At 35.9% G+C, this 27,672-nt stretch overlaps 1 protein-coding gene across 1 annotated transcript in view; it reads right to left on the reverse strand.

Moving 5' to 3' along the window:
- The window catches only part of LOC125689991 (protein eyes shut homolog), a 702,258-nt gene that overhangs the window by 202,416 nt on the left and 472,170 nt on the right, over positions 1-27,672 (reverse strand). Inside the window, exon 32 of the mRNA XM_048937860.1 lies at positions 18,267-18,379. Coding sequence (XP_048793817.1) covers positions 18,267-18,379 — 113 coding nt within the window. The remainder of the gene's footprint in view (positions 1-18,266; positions 18,380-27,672) is intronic.

The following is a 27,672-nucleotide window of genomic DNA, read 5'->3' on the forward strand; positions in this document are numbered from 1 at the left end:
GCATAACATTTGGCAGCAGAACTAAGCGATGCTGTACTTACAGCTTTTCATTTAAAAATTCTCAGCTGGTATAGCATCATTTGCAACTGCTTTTGCACACACAGCATCTCATTTAATGGTGCAAACTCTTATCAATGCAAATCATATTTTTTGATATACAACTCAGTGAAGAATGTGAAAATATAATTAACAGACGTAGTGAAGTTTATGAAACCTTTGTTTACAAATAATAAAAAAAAAAAATTGAACTCTTGAGATGCAAGCAACTCTTGTTTGCTTTAAGGCATCTAGGTTCCCTAGGCTTTGCAGCAGATAAATATGTAAGCTAATGTGACAGTTTGTAGCAAAACATTTTTTGTTGTTGAAACTGTAACGCCAAAAAATTTAGTAACCAAGGTATTGAAGTGAATCTTCTGTAGATGAGGCTTCTTTAGATAATATTTGAAAAAAAAAAAAAAAAACAAACCCAAAAAAACCTTTTACATTTAGTACATGACAAACATTATATTTGCTAGAACTGAACTTCTGTACCAACTGCAGTACTTTTTTTTTAACCTGGAATAGTGTCAAGGCCTGCATGCAGAATTGAGCATTGAACCTGTCAATTGTTCACACTAATCTTTACTTTGTTTTCTTTCCTTCTGTTCTGTAGCCTTCCTCATTCTCCTTTTTTAACCTTCTTCATTTTCTGTCATCCAAGTATTACCATTAAAAAAAAGGGAGAGCAAAACTACAGAGCAGCGAGGAGATCAATGTGCAAATCTCAAACTTTCTGATGTTTAATCAGATCTTAAATCTGTCTGAACTTCAACTTTGCGTTATACATTTAGTTAACTGTCACAGAAAACCTTTTCCCAGTTCCACCTTCTGCATACTGTTTAAAAAAATTGCACTTAAAATGCCCAAGTAATATAACTTCCAGTTGATTTTTGCTATTTATTTTGTTTCTTGAAATTATTGTTTCTGAATTGGAAAAATACTTCAATTCTTCAGGCTTCTCCTAGCAGATTAGAATTTTTTTTTTTTAATTTTTTATTTTTTAACACGTCACTCTATCTGTCCTTTTGAAGGCTCTTCAATATTAGAATGTAACCATTCTGTTCCAGTCCTCAATGGCTAACTTTTACCAGGCAAACTACATCTCTGAAACGAAGCTGCTGTGAGAATCCACAGTTCCAGGATAGAATCACTACTGTTTATCAAAGCTTCTATCTAGCTTCAAGGGCTACAAACATTCTGCCATCTCGTAACGCCTCATAATTTAGACTCCAAAATAAAGGAGAATCACATTTAGATCATGGATAAGCAAGAGATTTCCTATATCATAATTAATCTCAGGGATGCTTTCTGCATTGCAGGGCTGCAGTAGCCAAATCTTTGCTTCTTACCTACGGTGAAGATTTTTCATACATGCAGAACTGCCTCTTCATGAAGGAAATGAGGTACTTAAACATATATTAAAACACGATGCAGTGAAAAAACAAACAAACAAAAAAAACCAACACCAAAACCAAGATGAATTTTCTTACCTAATCGATAGGGAACTGTATTCAAACACTTTTCCTTTCTCAATTCAACTCAATGAATGCTTATTCCATGCAAGCCAGAACAGACCGAGGGACTGGTTTCAGGAGCTCTTATCGCACTTCCGGTCTGTTAAGTTTGTAATGCCATCAAGCCAAGGATGAAACTGAGTTCAAGTATTTGATGAACTAGAACAGCACACTTATAACTGATCATAAGAATGAGAAGGGAAAGCAAGGATGTGCCAAAGGTGAGTTTTGTCTTGGACAGTTTCATCTCAATTTCTTTTGGGGATGCCCTTTGTGAGATGCATTTTCAAGGACAAGAAGTGCCACTCTCAGATACTAGCAGGAAAGAGGGGAACCTTAAACAGAATTGAGGTGCTTCCAGAAATGCACTGAAACACACACACTGTTAGGACAGAACTTCAGTGTACCCCAAGTGCATTACAGATGCTTGAGAGTATGTATTTGGTTTTTAGCTGCCTCACGTGAGAACAATTTAGACATCTAAGTTTATTTTCACAGACACAATCCCTAACCTCTTTGTGTATTAAATTCCCAGTGTACTGACAATTGTTCTTGCCTACATAACAGAAATAGGGAAGGCCTACACCGCTTTATAAATATCAATTAAGATTGCTGGATATAAAGTATTACACTATTCAAAGACTGTGTGACTAGAGAGTGACGAGAACATAAAAAGGTTTTATGGATCAAATACTATTGAAATTATCCTCACTCCTAACCTAGAAGCAAGGTGAGACAGCCATGTAGACGGTATTAGTACAGAATGAGTTAAAAACACAGAGTACTTTTGTGTATTATCTAACTTTCCTTCCAGATTTAATTTCTAATTATATCTTAATGCTGCTGGATGGCTGGCGTGCATAAACACAAGCATCATTTATTCATCAGTAATCCGGCATTTAATTAAAACATTACTGCATTCCCATTCAGTGCAAAAGGAAGAACAGTGTAAATATGACAGGTCAAAAATTTGCATATTACTAGATAAAGAAATATACTATTGAAAAAATCCTAAATAGTATTTTACAATGTATTGAATAATAAACTAGAATTTTAGTTCTTTATGTAGCATTTTCCTATCAGGACTAAATGATACTATATTCAGTAATACATTTGTCATAGGTGAGATAGTGAACAACAGCCCACAGTAGATTTAACAACTGGAGCTTACTGAAGAACTGACAAGATCAGAGTTTTACTTTATTTGATTATCTCATACATTCACTTACTCCTCCCATCATCACTATGTTTGTTAGGTGTCCATTATCCTTCCCAGTAGGGAGGTTGCTACTGATTTAGCAGTGGAAAGCTTGGTGGAAAGTCATGTCAATTCACATTTAGCAGCTGCTTGTAGTTACTGGTGTTGTTTTCAGCCATGATCCCTATGCATCCATGCCCCTCTGTGAACTTCAGGATCTTTCCCACCTTCCAGAATCCTTCCCCTAGCCAGAATCTTCACCTTTTTCCTCCGTAGGCCCCTTTTTCTCTCCAAGATTCCCACTTCTTTTCAGGAACTTTGTTTTTCAGCGCTCACTCTTTTCTCTAGAACCCTCAAATATCCATTTTTCTTAATATAAAATGTCTCTCTGCATGCTTCATCAGCCTCCTAGCCAGAGCTTCTATTTCATATTTTACTAGTCGGAGGTTTCAAATTATGCCATGTTTGTTCAGTCCAGAGATTATCAAAATTTACAACTGATTGCAGATATTATGTAGGAGATTCCTATTTCAGACTTCTAAAGTTTAGTTGGGGATATTTGTGTCCTATTTTTACCTATTTTTTGATATTTGTGGTGTCCTGCCTCCCACTCCCACTCCCCTCCCCAGCTATCTGCTGCCAATCAATGTTAACAACATAATCCTTTTATTGTCTACAACATTATCATATTTTAGAGCGTCACAGTTTAAGAGATAGTGTAGGTAAATATCTTTTCCTTCTTCCTCATATTAATATGTAATGAATGTAAGCATACACTACATGAAGTTATGTTTTTATTATGGAGATTTTCCTAGAGACAAACTAAATCCTGATGTATGGAATATTTTTCTTCCTTTAAATTGGAGAATCATTTGAATTTTGACCATAATGCATTTTTGCAGTGAGCATTCCCACTTGAGAATGAACAAATACTTTAACAATGTCAGTGACAGCACCAACATGGAGAATCGATAACAAAGAAATTAACATGTTCAATACTTTCGACCTCATGCTCAACCTCCTTTCCCTTCCAAATAGTCCAAGGCATCAAAATGTCACTCAAAATACTCTTTTCTCTCCTAAATATTTTAATACATTTCATCTGCCAATAAGACACTTAGGACAGAATTCTCTTCATCAAACACTATCTAAGATTTTGGAAACTTGCTGAAGTTGATCACCTTGATTCTCTCTGCAGCTGACCCAAATGAAGAGAAAGGCATCTCATGCTGTTCTAAGATAGATGACCGCCTGGAGATGGAACTGAAAAAATTAACTTTGATGGCCAAAGACAAATTCTTGCTTCTAGTCACTGTGCCATTCTTAAAATAATGTATGTTTTGATTATATAACACAACAACAGCCAAAAAGTTGTGGGTATTTGAAGCAGATGCTAAAATACTCCATATGAATTATCTAACCACAAAGAACATGGCTTACATTTACTTTGTTCAAGCCTAAACTGTTCTTTTCTAAACCTTTGAACAACTTAAGATGACAATGGAAAAAAATTCATGAAATTTTAATGTCAGCAAGAGAAAGAGACTCTGGTTTAGCTAAATCTTTTACAGAAATTAACAGACAGCATTATCACAATTGCAAATGAGAAACTATGTTATTAGTGTGAATCATCAGAAAAAAAGAGCATCAGTTCAAAAACAAGAAACAAGGACAAGAAATTCCAGATGTCTCCAGATTTCATTCTTTCCTTTCAACTTGTAGAACAGTAACTCAAAAGAGTCAGTGCAGGAATCAAGATCAAATACAGCAGAAAAACAACACACCACTACACTGGATTATTCAATTTTGGTTATGACTAGTAATAATTAAGGAACTGTCTTCTCTCAAAATGAATTACTCAACAGGAAATACTAAAAATGGATTATTCATACTTCCACATCTTCTCACCAGCTGAAATGCTCTAACATAAAAAGATCATAGGGAAGCAGAGAAGAAATTAAACTAAAAGCCTTCTATATTAAAATTATCACAGGTCAAACTTAAATAAGATGATATTATGCATCTGCTGCACCTAACAGCAACATACACACTACCTGTGTCTAAATGCTACACCACTGGACGTTTAAGTAACTGGTTACAATTTGAGAAAAGGCAATGCCCATCACTGAAAGTCACTGATCTTTTCAACCACGAAACAAGTGTCAAAGGATAGGTTGAAGGAACTGGGATTGTTTAGCTTGGAAAAGAGAAGGCTCTGGGGAGACCTCATTGAGGCCTTCCAGTACTTGAAAGGAGCATATAAACAGGAAGGGGAATGGCTGTTTACGGGGGTGGATTGTTGATAGGAAAAGACAGAATGGTCTTAAACTGAGACAGAGGAGGTTTAGGTTAGATATTATGAGGAAGTTTTCATTCAGAGGGTGGTGACGCACTGGAACAGGTTGCCCAAGGAGGTTGTGGATGCCCAATCCCTGGAGGCATTCAAAGCCAGGCTGGATGTGGCTCTGGGCAGCCTGGTCTGGTGGTTGGTGACACTGCACATAGCAGGGGGTTGAAACAAAATGATCATTGTGGTCCTTTTCAACCCAGGCCATTCTATAGTTCTATGTCATATTTGTGTTTTTAGAGCCCAGATATTTAAGAACACGATCACTTCATTTTCATACAATACTTTTTCAATTTTATAATATCAATGAAATACATTAGGCAGTTAATTCTACAAAATGACTGCCTTTTCAATAGACTAATATTACTTGGCCTTCAGCCTTGCTCCTTATATCCATTAAAAACTACATATTTCAACTTCTTATTTAAATAAGGAATGTTTCTGAGGGTTAAATGAGCTAGCTCACACATGTCAGCTAGGGCCTTGGATGGGTACTAGTAGTGGAGCATCTTCTTCTCCTAATTTTAGAGTGGGTGGGGAGATTCAAATAGATAAATCTGGCTTCAGAGACCTGGCCTGTAGCACATATATCTCAATACATAGAGATTTAGGCATAGGTATATGCATATGCATACATAGACAAAGATTTTTGTTTTGCTTCTTTCTTTCTCTCTGTCTTTTGTTTGACCAAAAGCCAGGCTTCCCCTCTGGCCAATGCCAGGCTGGATGGAGCTGTGAGCATCTTGGTCTAGAGGGAGGTGTCTTCTTTTTTCCATTTTTGGAAAGTATTAGCAATTTCATCAGCTCTGGGGTTAATGAGCTGAATCCTTCCCTTTTCCCATATATAAATAAATTACTTAATATTTCCACTATTGATATGACAAAATACTGTTTCCTACAAACCACATAGCTTCAAAAGAAATACTCAAAACCAGAATTGTTTCTAGAAATTTACCACTAATTTGAGAAGGATATGTGAAGGAACTAAAAGAAACATCAAAACTTGTCTATTATACATGTGATTTTGTGCAAATTGCCCAATATATATGTGAATATCTGCTGCAGGTTTGCATGAACTAAACAGTGACTGCTTTATACTCTGAAAATTCTGTGTGTAGTGGAATATATTCTGAGAGAGTGTTTCTTTTTGGAAACTATTCATTGAAAAGTTTACACATACATTACAAATTCCTGCTTTCAATATACCAGCTCTTCAGGAAAAAAAATTCTACTAATGAATATGTCTATAAAAACGTGTCTAGATTTTAAGGCTAAACTTCTAAAGCATTCTCTCTGTACTTACGAGCTGTGATTTCACTTCTAAAGAAAGAAGGAGAAAAAGGTAAGACTACAACAGGATTCAAAGCTGTCAAGATATTTTTCTGAATAGTTACTCAAATAAAGATCAAAATTTTAAATACTATATTAATGTTTCAAGGCTGCAGGGGGCACTAATGCACTGTATATCTGTACTACTGCAGAGCAAGAGTCAGACAGGATATGATTAAACAGTCCTGCAGGTTACAGATACAGAAAGAAAAAAAACAATAAACAAGCAATGAACTATTTATAATCAATTTAGGTTTTGAAAAATTAGGTAATTGTAAAATATTTATATGAATTTTTGAGAGGAATTGATGTTTCTTTTACTGAAAAATATATTTGTTTTTCTGCTGCAAACAAGTAGTTACAAGGATAAGACTGTTTTCTTAACTTTATAACCAATGTCCCTTGAAGGATCATATATCTTTCTAGTATGGCATTACTTAATACTACAGCTTTAAACAAATAATCCCAATTCCCTATAGAAAAAAAAAAAGTTGCTTAGCAGATCTCTGGAGAAAACCATTTGTTAACTGTTGGTAATAACCTGCTTATATCTTAATCAGCCAATACAGATATTATCTGGCTCACAGACTCATTTTAATTATAATGTATTACAGTAAGAAATTAATATACATGTTTTATAAAATGCAAATACATCTTTCAGTATTTTATCAGGTTACTCAATATTTTTCATTTTAGAAGCTAGGAATGATGTTTCTCACTGCAGGTGCAGCTTCTGCTCAGAGGAGAGCCACAGAGCTGATCAGAGGGCTGGAGTACCACTTCTGTGAAGGAGTGGGGCTTGTTCAGCCTGGAAAAGAAAAGGGTTTGGGGAGACCTGTTGTAGCCTTCTAGTACCTAAGGGGAGCTTACAACCAGGAGGGTAACTGAATTTTTACAAGGGCAAACAGTACAGAAAAAGGGGGAAGGGCTTTAAACTAATAGAAGAGAGAATTAGGATGGATATTGGGAAAAAATTTTTTACTCAGAAGGTGCTGAGGTGCTGACAGGTACAGGCTGCCCACAGATGCTTTGGATGCCACATCTCTGGAGACATTTCAAGTTGGATGGGGTCCTGGGCAGCCTGATCTGGTGGGTAGTAACCCTGACTACAGCAGGAGAGTTGGAATTAGATCTTTAAGGTCCCTTGCAACCTAAGCCATTCTATGACTTCATGATTATCAGTTCAGAGTTTCCAGTTACATCTTTCAGCCATGGGTTCTAACATTCTGTCCGTGCTGAAGAAGAAATCTCCTCTGTGTCCAGTGTTTCTCCTTATTAAATGTACGTGCTCTCATCAAATACAGTATGATGACTGTATTCATCCTGTAGGACAAATAAAGAGACAGATTCCAATTTCTTCGAGGATTTTTTAAACCCTTTATCCTTTCTAATTCTCATGCACTTCTCTGGGAGAAACTAGTACAGAATAACCAACATCACACTCAATAATGTAAACAGAAATTATCTATTATCTGTCTGAACAGGAAAGTAGATAATCACATTTGCCATTTTGGTCCAGAAGTTTTCTTCACACTTCTTGTCTGCATTAACCAAAAAGAACTCCTCAGGACATTGGCCTTACTTTTGGTATTTGTCCTGTTTAAACAACAACTCAAAATATGAAGTTGTACAAAAAACTAACTTCAAAAATATTATCATGCATATTCTTTTCTTGTAATAATTGAACCTACAATGTCTGAGCAATTTAAGAGGAATTTTATTTCAAATACCTTTTAAAAAACAAATACTACAGATGCTGAATTACAGAGCCACAATACATGCCACTAAAATTGACATATTTTGGTTATCAATAACATAAAGCACTTTAAAAAATCTGGTTTTAAAATTTAGATTCTTGAATCATATATAGATCTGAAGTGAAAAGGCATTTTGAAAGTGCTCTTCTAAAGAGAAGCTAAAACTATTTAAATTGTAAAAATATGTTCAAAGCCTCTTTAAAAAAGTGAAATACTATCTGTGACTGGCTTTATTTTCTGTAAAAACACAAAAGGTTTTTTAAGGCTGATTGTTTCACTTCTAGCTTTCTTAAATGAGATTTTTACAAACCCACAAATACTTTATAAGTCGTGAAGTTCTGTACTCCATTCACTGACATGATAAAGCACAAAGAATGGATTCCTGCAGATACCTGCCAGCCAGAATAAAACTGAGCTTCTAAACTTTTCTCTTGATATTCTGGTTTTTGTAAGTTGAAGGCAACTTATGACTCCTTATTACTTCTGTATCAGTTTTGATGCTTTTATATCAAAGCAATTCTCAAAGATGATAAAAAGCAAAGACAAAATCTTATACTGATTCAAGTTTCAGTAGGCAAATTCTTTTTTTGGTATGACTATTTCTCCTTATTCTGCCTAATATGCCTCTCTTTTTACAGAACAGGCTGCTACAATAACAAGAGCAACTACATCTCCATTACAGTGCACTCTCTGCATATAACTTGGAAATCATGGAAACCCGCTGTGAAGTGTAATTATTTGTGAGTATATAACATAACATTTTATCTCTATTTCTAGATTTCTGAGATTGGAATGTCATCGATGCTAGCACTAAAACTTAGTGTGATTGTAATCCATTAAGGAAGATATACGATATAATTTCTTTTATTAACCAATTGCTTTTGAGACATTTCCTCTGATTATATATACTTAGCTTTTCTGAACCATTGCTCATAAAAAATTTAAGGTGGGATATATAGGGAAACCTCTTTAAAGCAGAATTCTGTCAAACCATCCATACACCCATGTGCAAGTTTTAGACAAGCAGGAAAAAAAAAGGTTATTTTTTTCTACTCTAATAGAGTAGAAGAAGAGGGTTTTACTGTTCACAGACCTGTCTGGCTAGAAGCCAAAGTGATTATTTCAGGAAACTACTGAACCATACCACTTGATGTCTCATGTCACTAAAATAATTTTTCTTAACCATTAAAGAAGTTCCCAAAGAGTATTACAACTGCTTCACACATCATATAATTAATGCTGTGAAAAATACATGTGATGAAGTTTTAAAATCCCTGAGAAACATCTTTAGCTTTTGCTTTGTGAAGCAGCTCCAGTCTTGTTAGAATGTTTGTTTGTTTTAGATAAAATTTTGTACTTTCATGTTTATGAAATCATTTTGTATTTGTGGGGAAGCCATATTGAAAAATGGCAGCAAAAAGACAGATAATTCATCAGAAAATAAGACTCATGAATCTTAAAAATGCATTTTGTTAAAATACTTCTTTTCATGGCTTTATATTTCAAAAGCTAACTATGTTCTTCCGTGAATTACAGATTTTCTGAGAAGGTATAAATACTCACTGTGGTAGAAGGCAAGTAACACTGTTTTTAGTCTACAGCAACCCCAAACAGTGCAGCAATCTGTAGGGTTCCCAAAATTATAATCTTTGATGTAAAGCAAAAAAGGAGTCTTCCTCATTTACTGTAGCTAAAAATATACAGTTCAAATCGTACATCTTTACACCTGTCAGATTACCAGAGAGAGGCTGGAACACTGAAAAAGCACCTTAAAACCATCTTTGCAGCCTTGTAATTCTGATCACTTTTGACTTTGATAACACTCCAATTACAGACAATTCACACTATGTAGTCCTTCAGATTGTAATGCCTCCCAGAATTTCTTAGCCACTCCAGGCTGGCCCACTGACCTTCATCATGACCTAACTCTCTTATCTCCTACCAGAACTTGTGATGATCTACTGAAAAGGCATCTGACAGGCAGTCTTTCTCATTTCCATATTTTAAGAATGCAATCTCTCTTACTTCCACATTTTAAAAATGGGTTGTGGTTGGATACAGTGACTTTATATACTGATCAGTTTTTGTGGCTTTGAATCTACCACTCAATGTAAAGAGGTCAAGGCTGATAGATTTTTTTGTTGTTATAGAAATCTTTAACACACATAATTCTCCTTCCTAAACACGTTTCTCTTTCTTAAAGTATTAATGTAACAAACTGGATAAATTCTTCAGTTCTGTACCATGAGTGTTCTGAATAAAGCTTGGCACTTTGTTTTGCTGATATACAAAGGGATCAATTAATATGTTAAATATTTGGAGTGAAAGAAGCTCTACAAATAGCATTAATAAATTCAATAATCATATAAAGTAAGAATCACCAGTAACTGGAGATATTAAATATCACTTAACTACACTAAAATAAATGCAAAGATGTGAACTGATTGTAAAGTAGCATTTCTTGAGCACTGGAACTTTCCTTTTAGCACACAAAACAAATGTATTATAAAATAATGAAGTGCATACATATGAACAGCAGAGCAGAAAGTCAGTTTCTTTTAAAAATCTGTGAATATTCCCCAAAATTTCTCTACTGTGCAGCTGCATCAGACTGTTTTCCAAAATATCTGAGGTATCATTTATTTGCAGCGACAGTGTCTCAGACATATACATTGGCACAACTAAATTGACACATATCCTTGCTAATGCCTCCCTGATAAAAACAGGACAAAAAGAAAAGCATGCTACCATTTATGACTTATTAGCTGTTGTGCAAGTACCTGGCAGTTCCAACAGAAATCAAGATCTCATCACACTTAGTCATTACAGACACAACAACGGTGACTGCCACAGAAATTTGTTGACAGAATTAAGAATCACTCTCCTGCTGGTGTAACACATGTCTGAAGTGGCAGAAAAGTAAGAAAGATAAATATAAACACAAAAAAATATTATTAGTCTTTTAGAAATTGAGGGTTTTGCTAACAATGGTTGGTGTTAATTCTGTGCTATGCTGATGAGATGATGCCTTTTCCAGAAATAGGGAGAAAGGCTTATGAAAAAGACTTATGAAGATGCTATCTCACCTGCATATATGCCTGCACATGAATTTGTCTAATATCTATCACAAACAATTTCCACAAAATTCTTCAAAAGACTGAGCTAAAGGCTTACATGAACATTTACAGTGATTTTGAGGATTTATAGGCCATCAGCTGACAGGAATGTCAAAGGAAGAAAAAAAGGTAACAGAAAAATACCCAGAATTCACTCACACACTACAGCAGAAAAGAAATTTCATTTGACAGCAGAACTCACAATGGAAAAGAAAATATTAAAAATAAATATGATAAAAGATGCGGGTAATCAGAAAGGACAAATCAAGCAATGAGGATGAAAGTATAGAAAATAAAATCAGGAATGGGAAAAGGAGAAAGAGGTAATCAGTAACACACACACAAAAAAGGTTATCAGCCAGCAAAAGTAACAAATGACAGAGGAAAAAAAAAATAATAATAAAAAAGGATAAAAACCAAACAATGCTTATCATTATGTTTACATTGTACAAAAAAGCTATTAACATCAAGCATAATGTGAAATGAATATAAATGAAGCTTTATCTTCAATTCTGTACTCTGGAAACATTTTTGTCCAATCTGTACATTAGATACAGAAAATACAGAAAATATGTTAAACAAAGAGCTGAGTAGTATGAGTATGATTAATTGAATCGTTTTCTTCTACACTACTACACTTCTACTTTCTGTTGTTTCAGTTAATCCCGCAACTCCATGCTGTTTATGAAAAAATACAAAAATCCTATACTGGAATGCAAGAATTAAGTTATACTTAAAAGTCTGAATAATCTTTCATATACAGTATAAGCTCAAAGTTTCACAGTGTCTAGTATCTATTTAAACACTGGACTGAGTGTGAGTTCATCACATTGGATGAATTCTGATGAAGAAAACCTTTAACCTTAACTAAGTCTTTTACAGACTCTTATTGTGAACTCTGAAATACAGTATGCAGCAATAATAGCACTTTTCCATTTCCAGGTGTGGAATGGTAACTTTTTGACTTTCACAACCGGCTGAGAAATAATTTTCAGCAGTTCCAACTTTCCCCTTTACAAAGTGCATATTTCATTCTGTTCATAGAAATCAAACTCCTCCTACACCTGTTGACAGATGCTCTGGATTGTGGAAGTTATACCATGTTCTTACAAAGCTAGAAGTTTCACAGGGAAAAAAACATGATGAGAAATTGCACGGGAGAATGAATTTTAAAGAGCTGTTAGGGGTCTCTTGCAATCTTTTTAAAAATAACACAGAAAATAACAGAACGGAAAGGGGAGCGAATGCCCACAGAAGGAAGGGAATTTAGAACTTAGTGGGAAGTGGAAAACTGAGGATACAGTAGAATCGAGGGCTTACTGAAAACATGTAGAGAACTCCAAAACATATTTTGTAACTCCTAAGAAAATTGCCATACATTACAAAACCCATCAATCCTCTTGATGGAATGAAACGTAGGTAATACATATTCAAGAGTTTCCTTCCTAAATGCAAATAGCAATTATAGTCTTTTCTGAAATGAAGCTTAGTTTCAGCCTAGAAAAAACATCTTAAGATAAATTAACAGCAAAGGAAAGTCTTCAGGAAATAAAATCCAAAAGGCTGTCCTATAGACAGTGACAAAATCTGTTTCTTAGCTCCAGACTGTGAATGTAAATTGTACATTTGCATCCATCAGTAAGAATCCTCTTAGGAAAGCAGCCAACAGTAATTTTTTTGATTTAGGAATTTTTTTTTTTTAAAAACTAAATGGTATGGATAGGTATCTGTGTATATATATATGTGTACGTACATGGTTTGTGACTGTGCAGTCCTTGTCCCTTCCCCCCAACTCAGCCTAATTGTTATGCCCAAGGCCTAATGCATACAAAAAAGTGCAAAAGACCTCTTCTTTGGGACTGATAACAATCAAGGTTTCATGGAGATAGTTAATGACCACCATATTGTCTCAAGCAGGGCACTCAGAGAACTGATAACAGACACCTAAGTCAATAGGATCATAGTTTGGAAGGGACCTGCAAGATCATCTAGTCCAACAGTCCTCCCATCTCCATTACTACCACGAGTTACTAAACCATATCTTGTAGCTACTCATCCAGACACCTCTTGAACATTGCCAGCTGGTGACTCCACCACCTCACTAGGCAGGTCGTTCCAGCACCTGAACACTCTCAGAGAATTTTTTTTTCCTTATACCTAATATAAATATCCCTTGGCACAACTTGTGGCTGTTTCCTTGGGTCCTGTTTGTTGCCTGGGAGAAGAGGCCAAACCCCACCTCATCATAACCTCCCTTCAGGAAGTTGTAGAATGCAATGAGGTCTCCCCTGAGCCTCTTCTTTTCCAGACTAAACAATCCCAGCTTCCTCAGCTGCTCCTCATAAGATTTGTGCTCTGGACCCCTCACCAGTTTCATTGCCCTTCTCTGAACACGTTCCAGGGCCTCAATGTCTTTTTTGTATGGAGGGGCCCAGATTTAATTCTAAATTGTATGACTATGAGTCAACCATCTTACCCCTAAGAACTCCTTTGAGAGCTCTTCAGGCAAGCAGCTGGCTGCACACCGGAATCTCCCCTCTATCAGGAGCACCCCTTGAGGTTACGAACACCTGCACAGACATTCACCCAGGATATGGTGATGCCTTGCCAACACATTCCTGGTAAGTGATATATTGCTTTTAAGCTAAACCACCTTCACTAAGATTTGATCTTAGATTCATTGTCTACCTCCCACCTCCCGTGTAGCAAATGCTTAAGGATATTTTAAATCTTGTTAAGTCACTGTCATCAGTGTTCAAATTACCGTGTTGTATCTAATTTATATCAATAAATAACTTTCTGCCTTCCTCTTATGAGTGAAGTGTGCACTGCTTTGGTCTCCATCCACAACAATGTGTGCATTTTATTTATGTGGCTGTATGTTTGAAACCTTTGAATTTTCTGCATATAGTATACACAGGAATATAAAGCAACCCCAGGTCCCAAACGCTAAGCCAGAATTGAGCTACAGTAAACACTAGCTTTTAATACTGGGAATCAAAACTTCATTTATATCTGTTATCTCAACTCTGTCTGACAGTGATAAACATTTTTTTGCAGCAAATCTATTCAAGAAACATTTTCTGAAACACTTACAGAGGATTTTTATTGCATTAACACATCCTAATATCCTTCAGCAGAAGGAAAGAAAAAAAGATTTCATTTCTTAGCAGATCTCATCAGAGATCTCCAACTGTCTCTTCTACAACTGTAGGCCATTAAATGATATCTTCTAAAATGCCCTATATATTCATAGCTCTGGGACAGGAATAGTTTAAATACAGTCTTAAAATACACTCTGAAAAAATTTAGATAAGTATAGAGTCTAGTGTAATTCCTGAAAACTACCTATTGGAGGTTGACCTTTACTAATTCATATGGGTCTACGATAACCTTTCCTGAAAGCAAAACCTGCATACCTCAGAGGACTTTTAGGGCTGCAAATCTGCTCTCAGACAGCCAAGCTCACATTCATTTTCCTGCCCATAGCTTTATTTTGCCATTTCCAACCCTGCCTTAGTTGCACCTTGCAGCAGAAAGCTCTGACAGGCCCTCCGTGTGGCTCATCCAGTACAATCCCAGCTCTTCCACTCCCCTGGTACCATGTACTGCAGCATCTCACTGAACTTCAGGCTTAAACAGGCTGTATCTGCAGAAATTTCCTTTCTCCATTTTGTGCCACAGAAAGATGGAAGAGGAGTCTGCCCCATGGGAAGCCAAGAGACACTTGAATTAAGAGCAGAACAACCAGAGCATCCTAGCTGCTTCAGCTGAGAAACAAGGTTTACGCTTGTAGTGAAAGCCCATTTCAGAATAATACACAAACTTAGATATATCCCATCTCAGCCTAGAAGCTCTGCTGAAAACAAAGGATTGGAGACTGAACTGTGTCATGCTTGCTCTTCTCTGCAGTGCAGTGAGTGCCCCCAAATTCAGCTGCCTGTGTGAACAACAGTGTCCCTGGATCTGTGCCATGATACCAGAGCATCCAGTTTAATAAAGGGCCTTATCTACCTGAAAAGTAATCCTCTGTCACCTGAGCCCCATTAGAACATCATGCACTTTTTGATATTGTAATGAACTATGTAATTTGAGGAGTAGGGACCAGAAGTCCAGTCTGCTTCCATTTGAGAAATACAGCTTCCCTGAGGCTCTGCTTTCCATTACAAATGACGAGCAAGGACCCAAACATCGCCACACTGAAACAGAACTGAGAAGAAATCAAATGCCCCCAAACTGAGAACAAATCCTGACTCATCTATTACAAATAAAATTTATCTCTATTATCTCCACTTTTTCCCAGAAATCTATTTTTTGGAGCAATATCGGCTCTGCTGCTGTTGATACCTGTGCTTTGGAGGAGGACCTGGGCTGTGACCATATATACTAGAGGCTGTTAGAGCCTCACTTTTAGAACTTTGGTGCTCCTGTATGTGCCCAGAAATCCTGCATCATTCAGAATGATCAGGACTACTGTAAGTTTTAAGGTCTTTGATCATTTCTCAAATAATCTCTTTCTCAAAAGTTTTTAAATTGTAACCTAAATTGTATTGCTGTCCTGAGATAAGCTCCAAAGTCTATAATATCATATGAAAAGCACTAACACATCCCGAAGTAATGATGCTAATAGTTTTTAAAAGGTTAATGAACTGTATCTAAAATTTGTTTTTGAAAATTCTCTGTATTCTGTGCACACATTAGCACATCCTTTTGGCATTTTAAAATTCAAATAGATCTAGTTAGAAAAATGGCAGAACATATTTGAGTAAATTTCAAACCTATTAAAAATTCATAAGCTTAAAATTTACTCACAAGCTCACACATACACTTTAAGAAGTTTCTGCATGTCTTCTTTTGGCTGACCTACTATATCATAATAATGAAGTAATCCATACAGAGGACCAAGAAGTAAAAAAATCCATCAGATTACATGGATGACACCAGAGTGTGGCTAAGTTTGTAAAAGCTGGGATATTCAAAATGACTAAAAAAACTAAAAATGGGTGATGACAGATAGAAGGGCAATTAAAGAAAAATGTCAATAGCAAGAACAGAAACAGTCAGTGTCACAGGAAGACAAATACAGGGATGTGTTATAGCAGGAAGAAATTGGAGAGCATTTTCTGCCACATTGCAGAGTACTCTGTGTCTGCCAGGCGGCTCCAAGTGTAGCAATATTGCATCAACAGAACCATATGAATTCTGTGTACACCAGGCTTTCTATCATTCACCAGCTTCTCATATTTGCAACGTGTACTGCCAAATTTTAACAACTTCCTTCAAACACTTTTTCCTTCCTCCTCAAGACAAACGTCTCTTCTCAAAAGGCTGATATTGTAAGAGAATACTAGCAGAGCTTCCTGGATACCTTCTGACAAGCAGAATTTATATGTAAAAATCAGTGATGGCCAGAATGCACACAGATTAAAACTAAAATAAAGAGCAAGGAACAATGCAAGCTGCCACATTCGGGCAGACACAAAATCCATGTGTCAAAGGGCAGAGCTGCCAGGATGGAACTGGTCTCCATGAGATACAAGGAGCTAGACACTGCTAAGACTCATCATCAGGATTCTAGAAAAAGCAGGGAGAGAAAAGGAATGTGCTGTCCAGGATAGGGGATTTGTGAGGTCCAGCATCCCTTCCACCATCCTTTTACAAATAAGACTATTTTCAAAGTTCATCTATATAATCTGTCATGTAATTTTACTCACCTAATTAGTTACGTATACACAGTAAATATCTGCAAGTAACAGGCCCTAGAATTTCAGAATGGCTGAGGTGGGAAGGGTCCTCTGGATCCATTTGGTCCAACCCAGAGAAGGGTACCCAGGATCACATCCAGGTTGCTTCTGAAGATCTCCAAGGAGGAGATTCCACAACCTCTCTTGTAACCTGTGCCAGTGCTCCATATCCCACATATCATCCCCACACAGATTCTTGCTGTTCAGAGGGAATCTCTGAATTTATGCTCACTGCTTCTTGTCCTGGCACTGGACACCAGTGAAAAGATCCTGGCTCCATCTTTGCATTCTCCCTGCAGGTATTCATAGACTCCTTCACATTCATTGGTGAGATTCCCCCAGAGATCCCTCTTCTTTGGCTGAACTGCCTCAGATCTCTCAGCCTCTTCGCATAGGAGACATAGTCCTGTTCTTCAGTCACTCTTTCCAGTATGTCCAGATCTCTTCTGTACTGGCATAGCACTCCACACGTGGCCTCATTGATGATGAGTAGAAAAGAAGGATCACCCCGCTCTATCTGCTTGTGATCCTTTGCCTAACACAGCTAAGAATACCATTAGCCTTCTTAACAGCAGGAGGACATTGCTGACTCATATTCAACCTGTTGTCCATCAGGACTCCATTGCTTGCAGAGCTGTTTTCCACCTGGGTGAGCCCCAGCACATTCTATTTCAGATCACTAAGTTCTGTTTCAAATAAATCACTGAGTTCTGATTCAAATAAAACAATATTTAATATTGATGCTACAACCCTCAGCCATAATCTATGCTAATGGACAAAATAAAAGAGAAGTATCAATACAAATTGGAATAAATCTTGGCATACAATTCTATAAATCATAGTGTCACAAATAATATGCTATTCTAAATTACAGAAGTTTAAAAGAGAACTAAGCCTAATTTGCTTGGAAGCCTTCTCCTTTTTTTCCAGATTCCTGTACATGCTATAAACACAGATTGGACTAAGCAGATCTCATTGGTTTTATGTCTCGGCAGACCATGGCTGAAATCTCATTCTAAGTAAGCCATCAAACTTAATTGATCTACTCAGCAAAAAGCATCTCATGTAAAGAGGCTTGAGAAGCAAACAAGAAAGCACAATATCCATCTATGTAATCATCTTTTTCTTTCTGACCACTGCAGAAATTATCTAGAATAGATACCTTATTTAAGAAAGAAACAACAGATTCTTCTGATTTGAACAGGTACAGAGAGTACTTTACCTGCAACTGTCAATATTCTTTCTTCCCACAGCATTAGAGAAGTTGAAAGGTCCCACATTATTGATTTCTATTACTCGTATACAGCCAGTGAAATTATAGACAGGTCCAGGTATCTACAAAGGAGAAAAATGCACGCAGTTCATCAACAACGCTTGTTGTCTTTATAATCAGTTTTTAAAAGCATTATGTTTCTGTAAAAGATTTCTAACATACCTCAACTTCACTGTTGAAGAACCCTCCTGGTTCTTTATTTTACCATTATGGAATTCTATCAAATACCTTTGAAATGACAGCAAATAAGCAGGACTGCCTTTTGAAAATCAACTCTGGACACAGAAACAGCACAACAGGCACAGTAAGATTTCAGCAAGAAGTGGACTTGTCTAACTTTAATCAGGTGCCTGTTTTTTGTGGTTTTTTTTTTTGGGGGGGGGGGGGGAGGTTGTGGTTTTTTTTTGTGTGTGTGTTTTTGTTTTTTTTTTTACAGGTGAACACAGGACATAGGGAATAGCAAACAAGAAAGCTTTGAAAAATCTACTTTTAAAAATCTACTTTTAAGTTTACTACTTCCCTGCTCAAAAGATATCTAGCACCATTAATCATGATTCAAAGCTGCCTAAGGACCTACTGAGAATAAGACTAGAGGCACTGAAAAAGAAAAAACAACCCACAAACAAACCAGTCAACAATAAATTGCCACTTAAACAAGCAACACTGACACATTATGTTGGCAAGTGTTATAATGTATAAACAAGCCACCCAAAACGTTGCAGCCAAGACTCTATGGAATCGGTGACTGAACTGGGATAGGGTTCTGGTCACACCAGGCCCACATGTACATATTCACAGTGCCAATGAACTGGTGAGAGTCCATAGTTTTGCAGTAAGTTCAATGTCTGTGGATTTAAATTTTATGCCACAAAGCAGTGAAAGAGGGCACGACTTGAGTCATCTAAATAACAGATGGCTTAAACACAGAGGATGAGAAGTAATACACAGATTGGTCCTTAGCACAACCATTGCTAATACTGATGATCATTAAGGCAGGTTTAGATACCTGCAGAAGAAGAGTCACTAAGGTATTTGTTTAGTATAGGAATGCTGTATAAAAATAAAGGGATATTTTTAAAGGAATTCAAGTAAGCATTCGAAAGGTTAAAGCCTATGCAGCTGAATACTTGAAACAAGCTATCAGAGATTCCTTCCTACCTAAAAAATAAAAAGCAAATAAACTTAATAGAAGAAAAAAGACTCCACAGCCACCTAAACCTGTGATGTATAAGTATTAACTTAAAAAAAAACAAAAAAAAAAAAAAAAAAAAACACACAAAAAACACAACCAAACAAAAAAACTCCACAACATCTATAAGGGATAAGAAGATATCCTTTAAAGGTTGAAGTCCTGTCCAAACTAAGGAGAATAGAGAATAACATAAGTGTTGGCAGTGAAAACCTAATAAAGCAGGCAAGGCAAAGAAAAATAAAAAGATTTTCAGTAACAACTTTATAAAGGCATAATGATGAGCATTAAATGCTTTTTAAAATCCAAAAGGAACAGGAAGCCTGCCAGAAAGGTAGGACTAACACACCATCAAAGTACAGAGTTTTCAAAGAGATATGGTTCTAGCAGGAAACATAAATGAACTCACCAAATAAAAAATTAATGCAAAGGATCTCTGGGAGGTTCCCATGCCAGAAACCCTTTTTAGAAAGAATACATCAGAGATCTGTCTCACAATGAAACACCACTAGAAAAAGTTTTAAAATAAATTAACAAAGTTGAACAGTAGTAGGGAGAAAAAAAAAAAGCAAATAGTGTTTAACTGAAAGGAATTAATGAGCTATTTTACTACAGTCATCACTTGAAATTGGCTTCCAGATCACAGGAATGGAAGATGTGAACTTCTGTTTTTGTTTTCAATTGATTGTTTGACCTTTTTTCTGTTTGGCTGATTGGTTGGTTGGTTTCCTTTGCTTTTTATGATTTGGGAAAGGATGACAAGGGAGGCAAATGCAAGAGCACACCTCAAACTACAGGTCAGTAAGTCCCATTTCCATTCTAGACTAATAAAACCACCTTAAAGAACAACAGGCACACACATGAATATAACATACCGGGAACAGTCTAGATGGCTTCTGAAAAAGGAAATTGTAACTCATAGGAGGAATACAACATATGGAAAAGATGCCTTCATACATAGTCTTTGATTTCCAAAAGGCTTTTAACAAGTTCATATGCTAATGGACTTTAGAGTCACTCAGTCACCTTGGGATAGTAAAGGTCTTCAATAAATGAGAAGAATGGTTAAAATAGAAACAACAAAAAAGGGAATAGTGAGCTTTCTCAATTATGGAGAGCCCCTAGAAAGCCTCTGAGAAATCTGTATTAGGATCTGTGTTCCTCAGCTTATACACAAGTTACTTAGGGTAGCAATCTCCAAATCCTGAGAAGAGATGCAAGAGAATTTCAAAATATGCAAAAAAATAGAAGGTATACAGGGATCAAGATGCATATGAGTTTCTGAACAGACTGACTACAGAGATCAGGAATCTTTACTTGGAAAATCCACTGTCAAGGAGAGTTAAGAGAAGTGTGCAGATGAACGAAGAGTTTCCACAGTTTCTTACAGTACAGGATCAAAAGGACACTAAATTACATAAATCAGTACCACGATTGAGTTTTCACACAACTGAAAGTTAAACTGAGAAACTCTGCCATGGTATTCTGTACATGCTGCAAATATAAGGGAGGTAAAAAAAAATTGAAATTAATAGAGATTTTTCCAAAAGAATCTTCCCTTTTCCTATTCTTATTATTAGAAATCCTTAAAAGAATTATGGTCTGTAGGCTATCTATTTGCTTTCTTCTTTACCAATCAGCAAAACATTTTTCATATTGTGATGGCTTCTTGTTCTCTCCAACTCACTGAAGTCTGCCTTTTACTTTAAATGAAAAACTGATTTTTAAAGGAGAGAATGGTTTTAAAGTTAGGTTTTACTAGAATGCAAAACACTAAATCAGAACATGACAAACACTTAAGTAGATCTCTGGCGTGCTGGATGTTAAAAAGATAGATCAAATTGATATATCTTCCACATCCCTCTTTCTTGGTATGGAGAGTCCCTTCCTCTAGTCTTGCTTTTAAAGAAGCTCAATGACTCCAGCAATGTTCTGCATTCAAGATGTACATGGCTGCTCCTGAATCCCGAGGAAAATTCCCATCCTACTGTCACTTCTACAGGCTGACAATTCCAGGTAATCTTTGACTGTGCACTGTCCTACCAAGTATCACTTTTTACTTTTTGTAAGTGGTACTTGCAAGCTTTTTTTTTCCCTGCCTTTTATAAACAAATTCACTTTAAAATTAATGGAATGCTGTCTGTTGCAAATTTAATATGAACAAAGACATGAAGTTACACACTTCTGAGAAGCAACATGAGACCCGAAACATTGCCTGAAACAAAAACGAAAAAATATACAATGTTTTAATATTATATAAATTTTAATATATAAATCAATTTTTTAGAACCTTTCTCTCTCTTAAACATTTATGAAGCTTCACCAAAGCTTAATCATGATACTTTCCAGTCACAACCATGTAAGTTGTTCAAGTTGCCTTCATTCTTGGGAGTGTAAAAGCAAACAAAGAAAACAAAAGGAACCAATAAAAGGAAAGGTCAGGCACAATATAGCTTTAACATTTATGATATCCACTGTTCCTTGTTAAGTTCTTTCTAGACTCAATATCAAGTTAGTGTGGGGAGAATTCACTATGGCAACCTATGATCCATTTTGCACACTGAACAGAAAATTAATGCTTGGCTTGGGAATCAACCTTTATCTGAGCATTCCCCCAAGCACCGTTATCAGTGAATATTTTAATAACATGATTTCCTTCGCCCAGAAACAAACACACAGACTGAGTGCCTAACCATTTCTCTTACACTGATATTTGTATATTTTGAACGTAATAGATTTCTCTAAAGTACTATCAAAATTCCTAGAAGCCTCTTCTTGGTTCTGTAATCATAACTACATCACAAACACCCTGGTCAAACAATCTCTTGCTTCTGGAGTGCAATCTTGACAAATAAGCTATCTATACAAAAAGTTAATGTATTCTTAAATGCGTTTAAGAATAAGGGCTATTGATATAAAGAAATAAAAAAGTAACCATGTTTTATTCCACTATTTTTGAGAATAGATATTAGCTGTTATCAGCAGATTAGAGTATTAAAACATAGAATTCACATTTCTCGGTTTCCTCCCACTTACAGAATTACACCCATATACTGACAGATTGTAATACTTAAAATGCCTGAAAATGTCAGGGTCATAGCAACACCAAAAATTAAATTGAGTACAATTCTCTATTCAGAAACTATGCAGATATGTTTGACATATAGTAACCATGCTCTTTAAATGCCCTTTATACTTGACAAAAATGAGTACAGATACTTACCTGATAGGAAAAGTTCACACATATATGCCAAACCATTTATTAACATCCCTTATTGCCTAGCCTAAATTAGAGCTGCTGTTATGTAGAATTAGCCTAGAACTGAGTTCCTTGTAAAATGAGCTTGCATGCTGTCATTTCTCCACAGATTTGTAAATAATATAATTAGGTTTTGGCCTATGATCAGAGCTTTTTATTACAAAAACATAATTAATGCAAAACAGAGCATAGCGTAATCTTTCCTCACTTGATTCGCCTCAGGATATATTTTATACATCTTCGAGTTTCTCACTATAGAAATTACAGTATACCACAGTGCAGTGTTTGGTAATCTTTCACGTTTTTTTTCCCCTGACACATCTATGCTGTTTGTCACTGCACTTCCCAATATTTACTTTTTTATACTCAGCTTCAATGCGAATACACATGCATTTTAATTGTTAGATAATGTAGCATAAAATAAATTGTATTAGATTTTAGTGACATTTCAAAAAGTGTACGAAGATAAAAAGTGGCATTTGTTCCGAAAACAAAAGTAGTAAAAAGAAAACACCTAAAATAGAGGAGAAGGAACATTACTTAAGTTTCTGTAGTAGTACTGGTTAAGTAGTAAGTAGGAAAGAAAAATGGAAAGGTATAAAGGTATAATTGTCTACGTACCTCCATAAATAAAATAAAGCATATGAAACACAAAGGAACTAGAGTTTCTCTTACATCCTGACTGGAACTTATCAGGAAATTAAAACCTAAACATAAATTGAAAAACGGTATAAAAGTTTCGTTTATTTGATATGGTCATATAACAGATGACTTTAAACTGAAATTGTGATGCTGAGCTAAACATCTCAAAATTATTTTAATTCTGATACTAAAAAAATGGACTTCTTAAAGGAGTTTAAGGAGTAAGCTAAATCAAGATTATTTTTATGTAACAGCTTGTACTGAATTTTTTGAAGAATATATTGCTCATATCCTGAGTCTGTGTTTATCAGATCTCTCATGGATATTGAAACACTTTCACAAAACTTTTATAAAACAAGAAGGGTGAAGCGTAACATAATAGACAGAAGAGGGGGAAAAGAATCCCTGATCTTTCTAGGGCAATGCATTTTTGTGGTTCGCCTTCTCATTTCTCATTTGCTCTAGCAACTCAAATCAGGGGTTTCAAAACTTCTCCTGCTGGGGGAAATCAAGAAGTTAAGAGATCATCCAGTCCTCTCCACTGAAGTGTATGGAATGGATCCTGTGAGCAAACCAGGATGTAATCCACGTGGAGTAAACCACCGCCCGCCTTGCTGTGCTTTGCAGTGGGAGTTTGACTGTTCACCTGCCTGGTCCCAGATTTTGGTACAGCCAGCACAACATGTAACAGGAATCCACATTCTTCCTGCATCGTCTGAACTGTGCAGCAGTAGAAAACTTACTCTTCGCTGTTTCACTGCCAATTTCCCATTATTCTGCCATTTTGTTCTAGCTGAGAATGGCTCATTAAGCCAAAAAGAATTAAGAATTAAGACCTTTAAAATCAGCAAGTCTGAAAGATTCAAGGGTAGTAAGCTCCTTTACCACTTGTCCTTGGCCAAGATCCTTATTTTTTAAACTTCTCTTCCAGCATTTAAGCAAGTGCAATTGTGCTTCTCAAAAGTTATATGAATATTTCAAAATATGGAAAGATTTCCCTAAGTTTTATGGCAAGCAATGTCTGACCTTTCTTTAAACAACCGCAGTGTTTCTGCTTGCAATCATAATTCATGTTTTAAGTTCAACTAATGGATTTTACTACTTTGTTGATGGGATGCAATGCCTTCCACATGAACAAGCTGAAAAATACATTGTCTTGAGAAAGAGGAGGAGGGAAGTTTGGAGAACAGTTTTTATCCTGTAAAAATTCTATCAACTAAATGCAGAAATCAATTCATCTCTCTGTAGAATCAAGCACTTCACTATTACAGAGTGGTGATGATGAAATTTAATTTAATTTAATTTAAATTACAGAGTGGTGATGATGAAGTTAAATACTTATACTATATACTAAGTTATACTGTATATATATATATATAACACTAAGTTATATACTGCTGGATACATAAAATAAGATTCACTGTGAAACACATCATGCTCAATAACAAATAGTGAGTTACAAAAAAAAGAGAGCAGTTGAAGCAGATTTGTGCACCTTCTGTGTGAATGAGAAGAGACAACACTTCATGTAAAACAAAGATGAACACGTTTCAAATAAATTAATATCCCTATGACTATTTTCTGCATAAAAATGAAATATACACTTTTCATAAATTACAGTATTTATCTGGAACACTTGGAGGTCTTCAGAAATAAAAATGACTGTAACAGCAAAAATGTTCCAGCAAAACAGACTTTCATTCAGTGAATATAATCTGAGATATACAGTATTCAGAAGGGGTCTATTTTGTCAGTTACAAGAATGTCAAAGAATATGACCTGTAGAAGGAAGAGACAAGAGAATTTCTTTATAAATTTCTAGAACTTTGTATCTTACATCATGTCAGTACATTGTGTAAACATTTGCAACTAGATTGTATTTGCTTTTTTTATTTCTTTTAAAATTTGACAGGTTGCTACTGATTGTTGTCATCACTGTCTTTTGGGTAGATGTTGCTGCAGACGTAACACCATAGGAAATATATCTGTAATTCATCATATTAACAAAGATTGAGATTAATGGCAATTTAACTTGGCACAAGTGAGAAGAAGACCCATGACCTATTTTGTCATCCCTCCCGAGGAAAGAAAAATCTTTAGTAAAGTAGTGAGATAAGCCATTGGATTCAGTCACCTAATTATTAAAACTCCAATTTCAAGATTCACAGTCCTCAGAGATTTATAGCAATAAATGATTCTCCAGAGCTGTGAATTTCTTGTTCTGCCTCCTCATCGCTAGACAAAGTTGTTGGTTTATGAGGGACATCTTTTTTTTCCTCAGTTCTACCTTCTCCCATGCTGGTTTGTATACTACTAATATACATGTCAGAAAATACACCTAGATCAGATATTCTCAAACTTTCCTTGGGTTTAATGTATTCAGCATATTTTTCTATTTTTTTTTTAACAAATTTTATATAAAATTTACAATATCCAAGAAAGCCAGTGAAGCTCAAACCATCAGATTCACATGATCTCGTTCTATGCACTAGAGGATCTACAGAAATCAAACATCATTCTATAAGCTGAAAATGTGGCTTTAGTTATTCACTTAAAAAATAGTCCCCTGATGCTAAGTCAGAGCCTCAAGTGTTTCACTTTGTGCCCATCAGCTCTTGTTCTGGCATGGGCAGCTCTGAAAAGAGTCTGGCTCTGTTTTCTATGTACCTAATTTATAGACACTGGTTTTATCACTCTTGAGCCTTCTCTCCAGGCTGAACAGCCCAAGCTCTCAGCCACTCCCCATAGAGAAGGTGCTCCAGACTCTACCATCTTTGTGACCCTTTGCTGGATTCTCACCAGTATGTTCATAGTACCAGGGAGTCCAGAGCTGGACCCTGTGCTCCAGCTGCCAGTGGAAGGATGACTTCCCTCCAGCTACTGGCAAAGCTCCTCTGAATGCAGACCAGGATGCTATTAGCCTCTTTTGCCAACCGAGCACATTGCTGGCTCATCTCATCAACTTAGTGAATCAGAGCTGCCAAGTCCTTTTCTGCAAGAAATCAACAAACTTCTTCTTGTAAAAACACTACAAAACATATAATACTTGATGACATCAGGAATTTCTTTAGCAAAAAATATTTGCTATGTTAGTAGAAGACTTTTCACATACTGATTATGGCATGATATAACATCATATGGCAATTCATCTATTATGATTTAGAACAGTCTTTCAGGCTGTTACACCTGGTTCACTCAAATCTGCCTCCTCCAACCTAGTGCCTTTTCCCAGTACAAGGTTCAACATTATTTTGCTAGTTATATTCAACAATGGAAATCCACCAGAAGATAGAAAGCAGTTTTGCAGCATGGATGAACAGGTTTCACTACTTCCACAATCTGATTACAAGGCTACGTCAATAGCTTTGTTTGCCAGGTATTGAGTACATGTGAGCTTACAAATGGCAAACAATTTAGGATCATGTGTAAAGCCAGGGTATTCCTGCTGTTTCAGGTTCACATTAATACTGTATCATACAATTTACTTCTGTTAATTTTGAAATGTATTCTATAAATTCATTTGTTTTTCATGTTTTCTACTCCTTTTCCATACTACTCTGCTTTCACTCTGAACAATAGCCTGTAAAACAGCATTTTGTAAATGGGAATAAGAATCTGTAGTGCGACACTGACAGAATCAAGGAAAAATTACATACAGAGGAAGCAGCTTACAGTAGTTGTATAAATAATTTCCAGAACTTAATAAACACTAGCAGAGAAAAGTAGGTAGAAGGTAAGTAAGTAAACAAAGAGGTTTAAATCACAGAAGAGAGTGACAGACACTGATATAGTCAGTTGTCTTCACTCCTTTTTGCTTTTGAAATGCAGAACATTAACAAAAATATAACATTGACTTTTTTTGCCACTGTTCAGGAAACTTCCATTTTACTAAGGCCTTCCTTTACTCTTTCATTTTTAATCTCTCTTCATTAAGATGAAAAAGCAAAAAGCTACATTTCCATTGCTTCATGAAGAACAGTTGCCACTTCCTTTGTTCATTTCTTGTTTTTATGATGCACACTAAAAATGACAGATTTATAAACAATGTGATCACTGTGTTCCTTTCTTAATATTGACTCTTGCTTTTCATTACAACAGCTTAGTTGGCTTCCACCTTTAGAGCAGAGTGCACTTCCCACTGGCTTGGCAAATGTGTTATTTGGCTATTTTTCAGGCTCGACTATGTGTTGTATGCCCAGTAGGTACATGCAGATACTTAGTTTAGAGTGAAGCTATTAAGCAAACAGCATTGAGAGGGTTATTTG

This window comes from Lagopus muta, chromosome 2, assembly GCF_023343835.1.
Source record: "Lagopus muta isolate bLagMut1 chromosome 2, bLagMut1 primary, whole genome shotgun sequence".
Classification (NCBI taxonomy): domain Eukaryota; kingdom Metazoa; phylum Chordata; class Aves; order Galliformes; family Phasianidae; genus Lagopus; species Lagopus muta.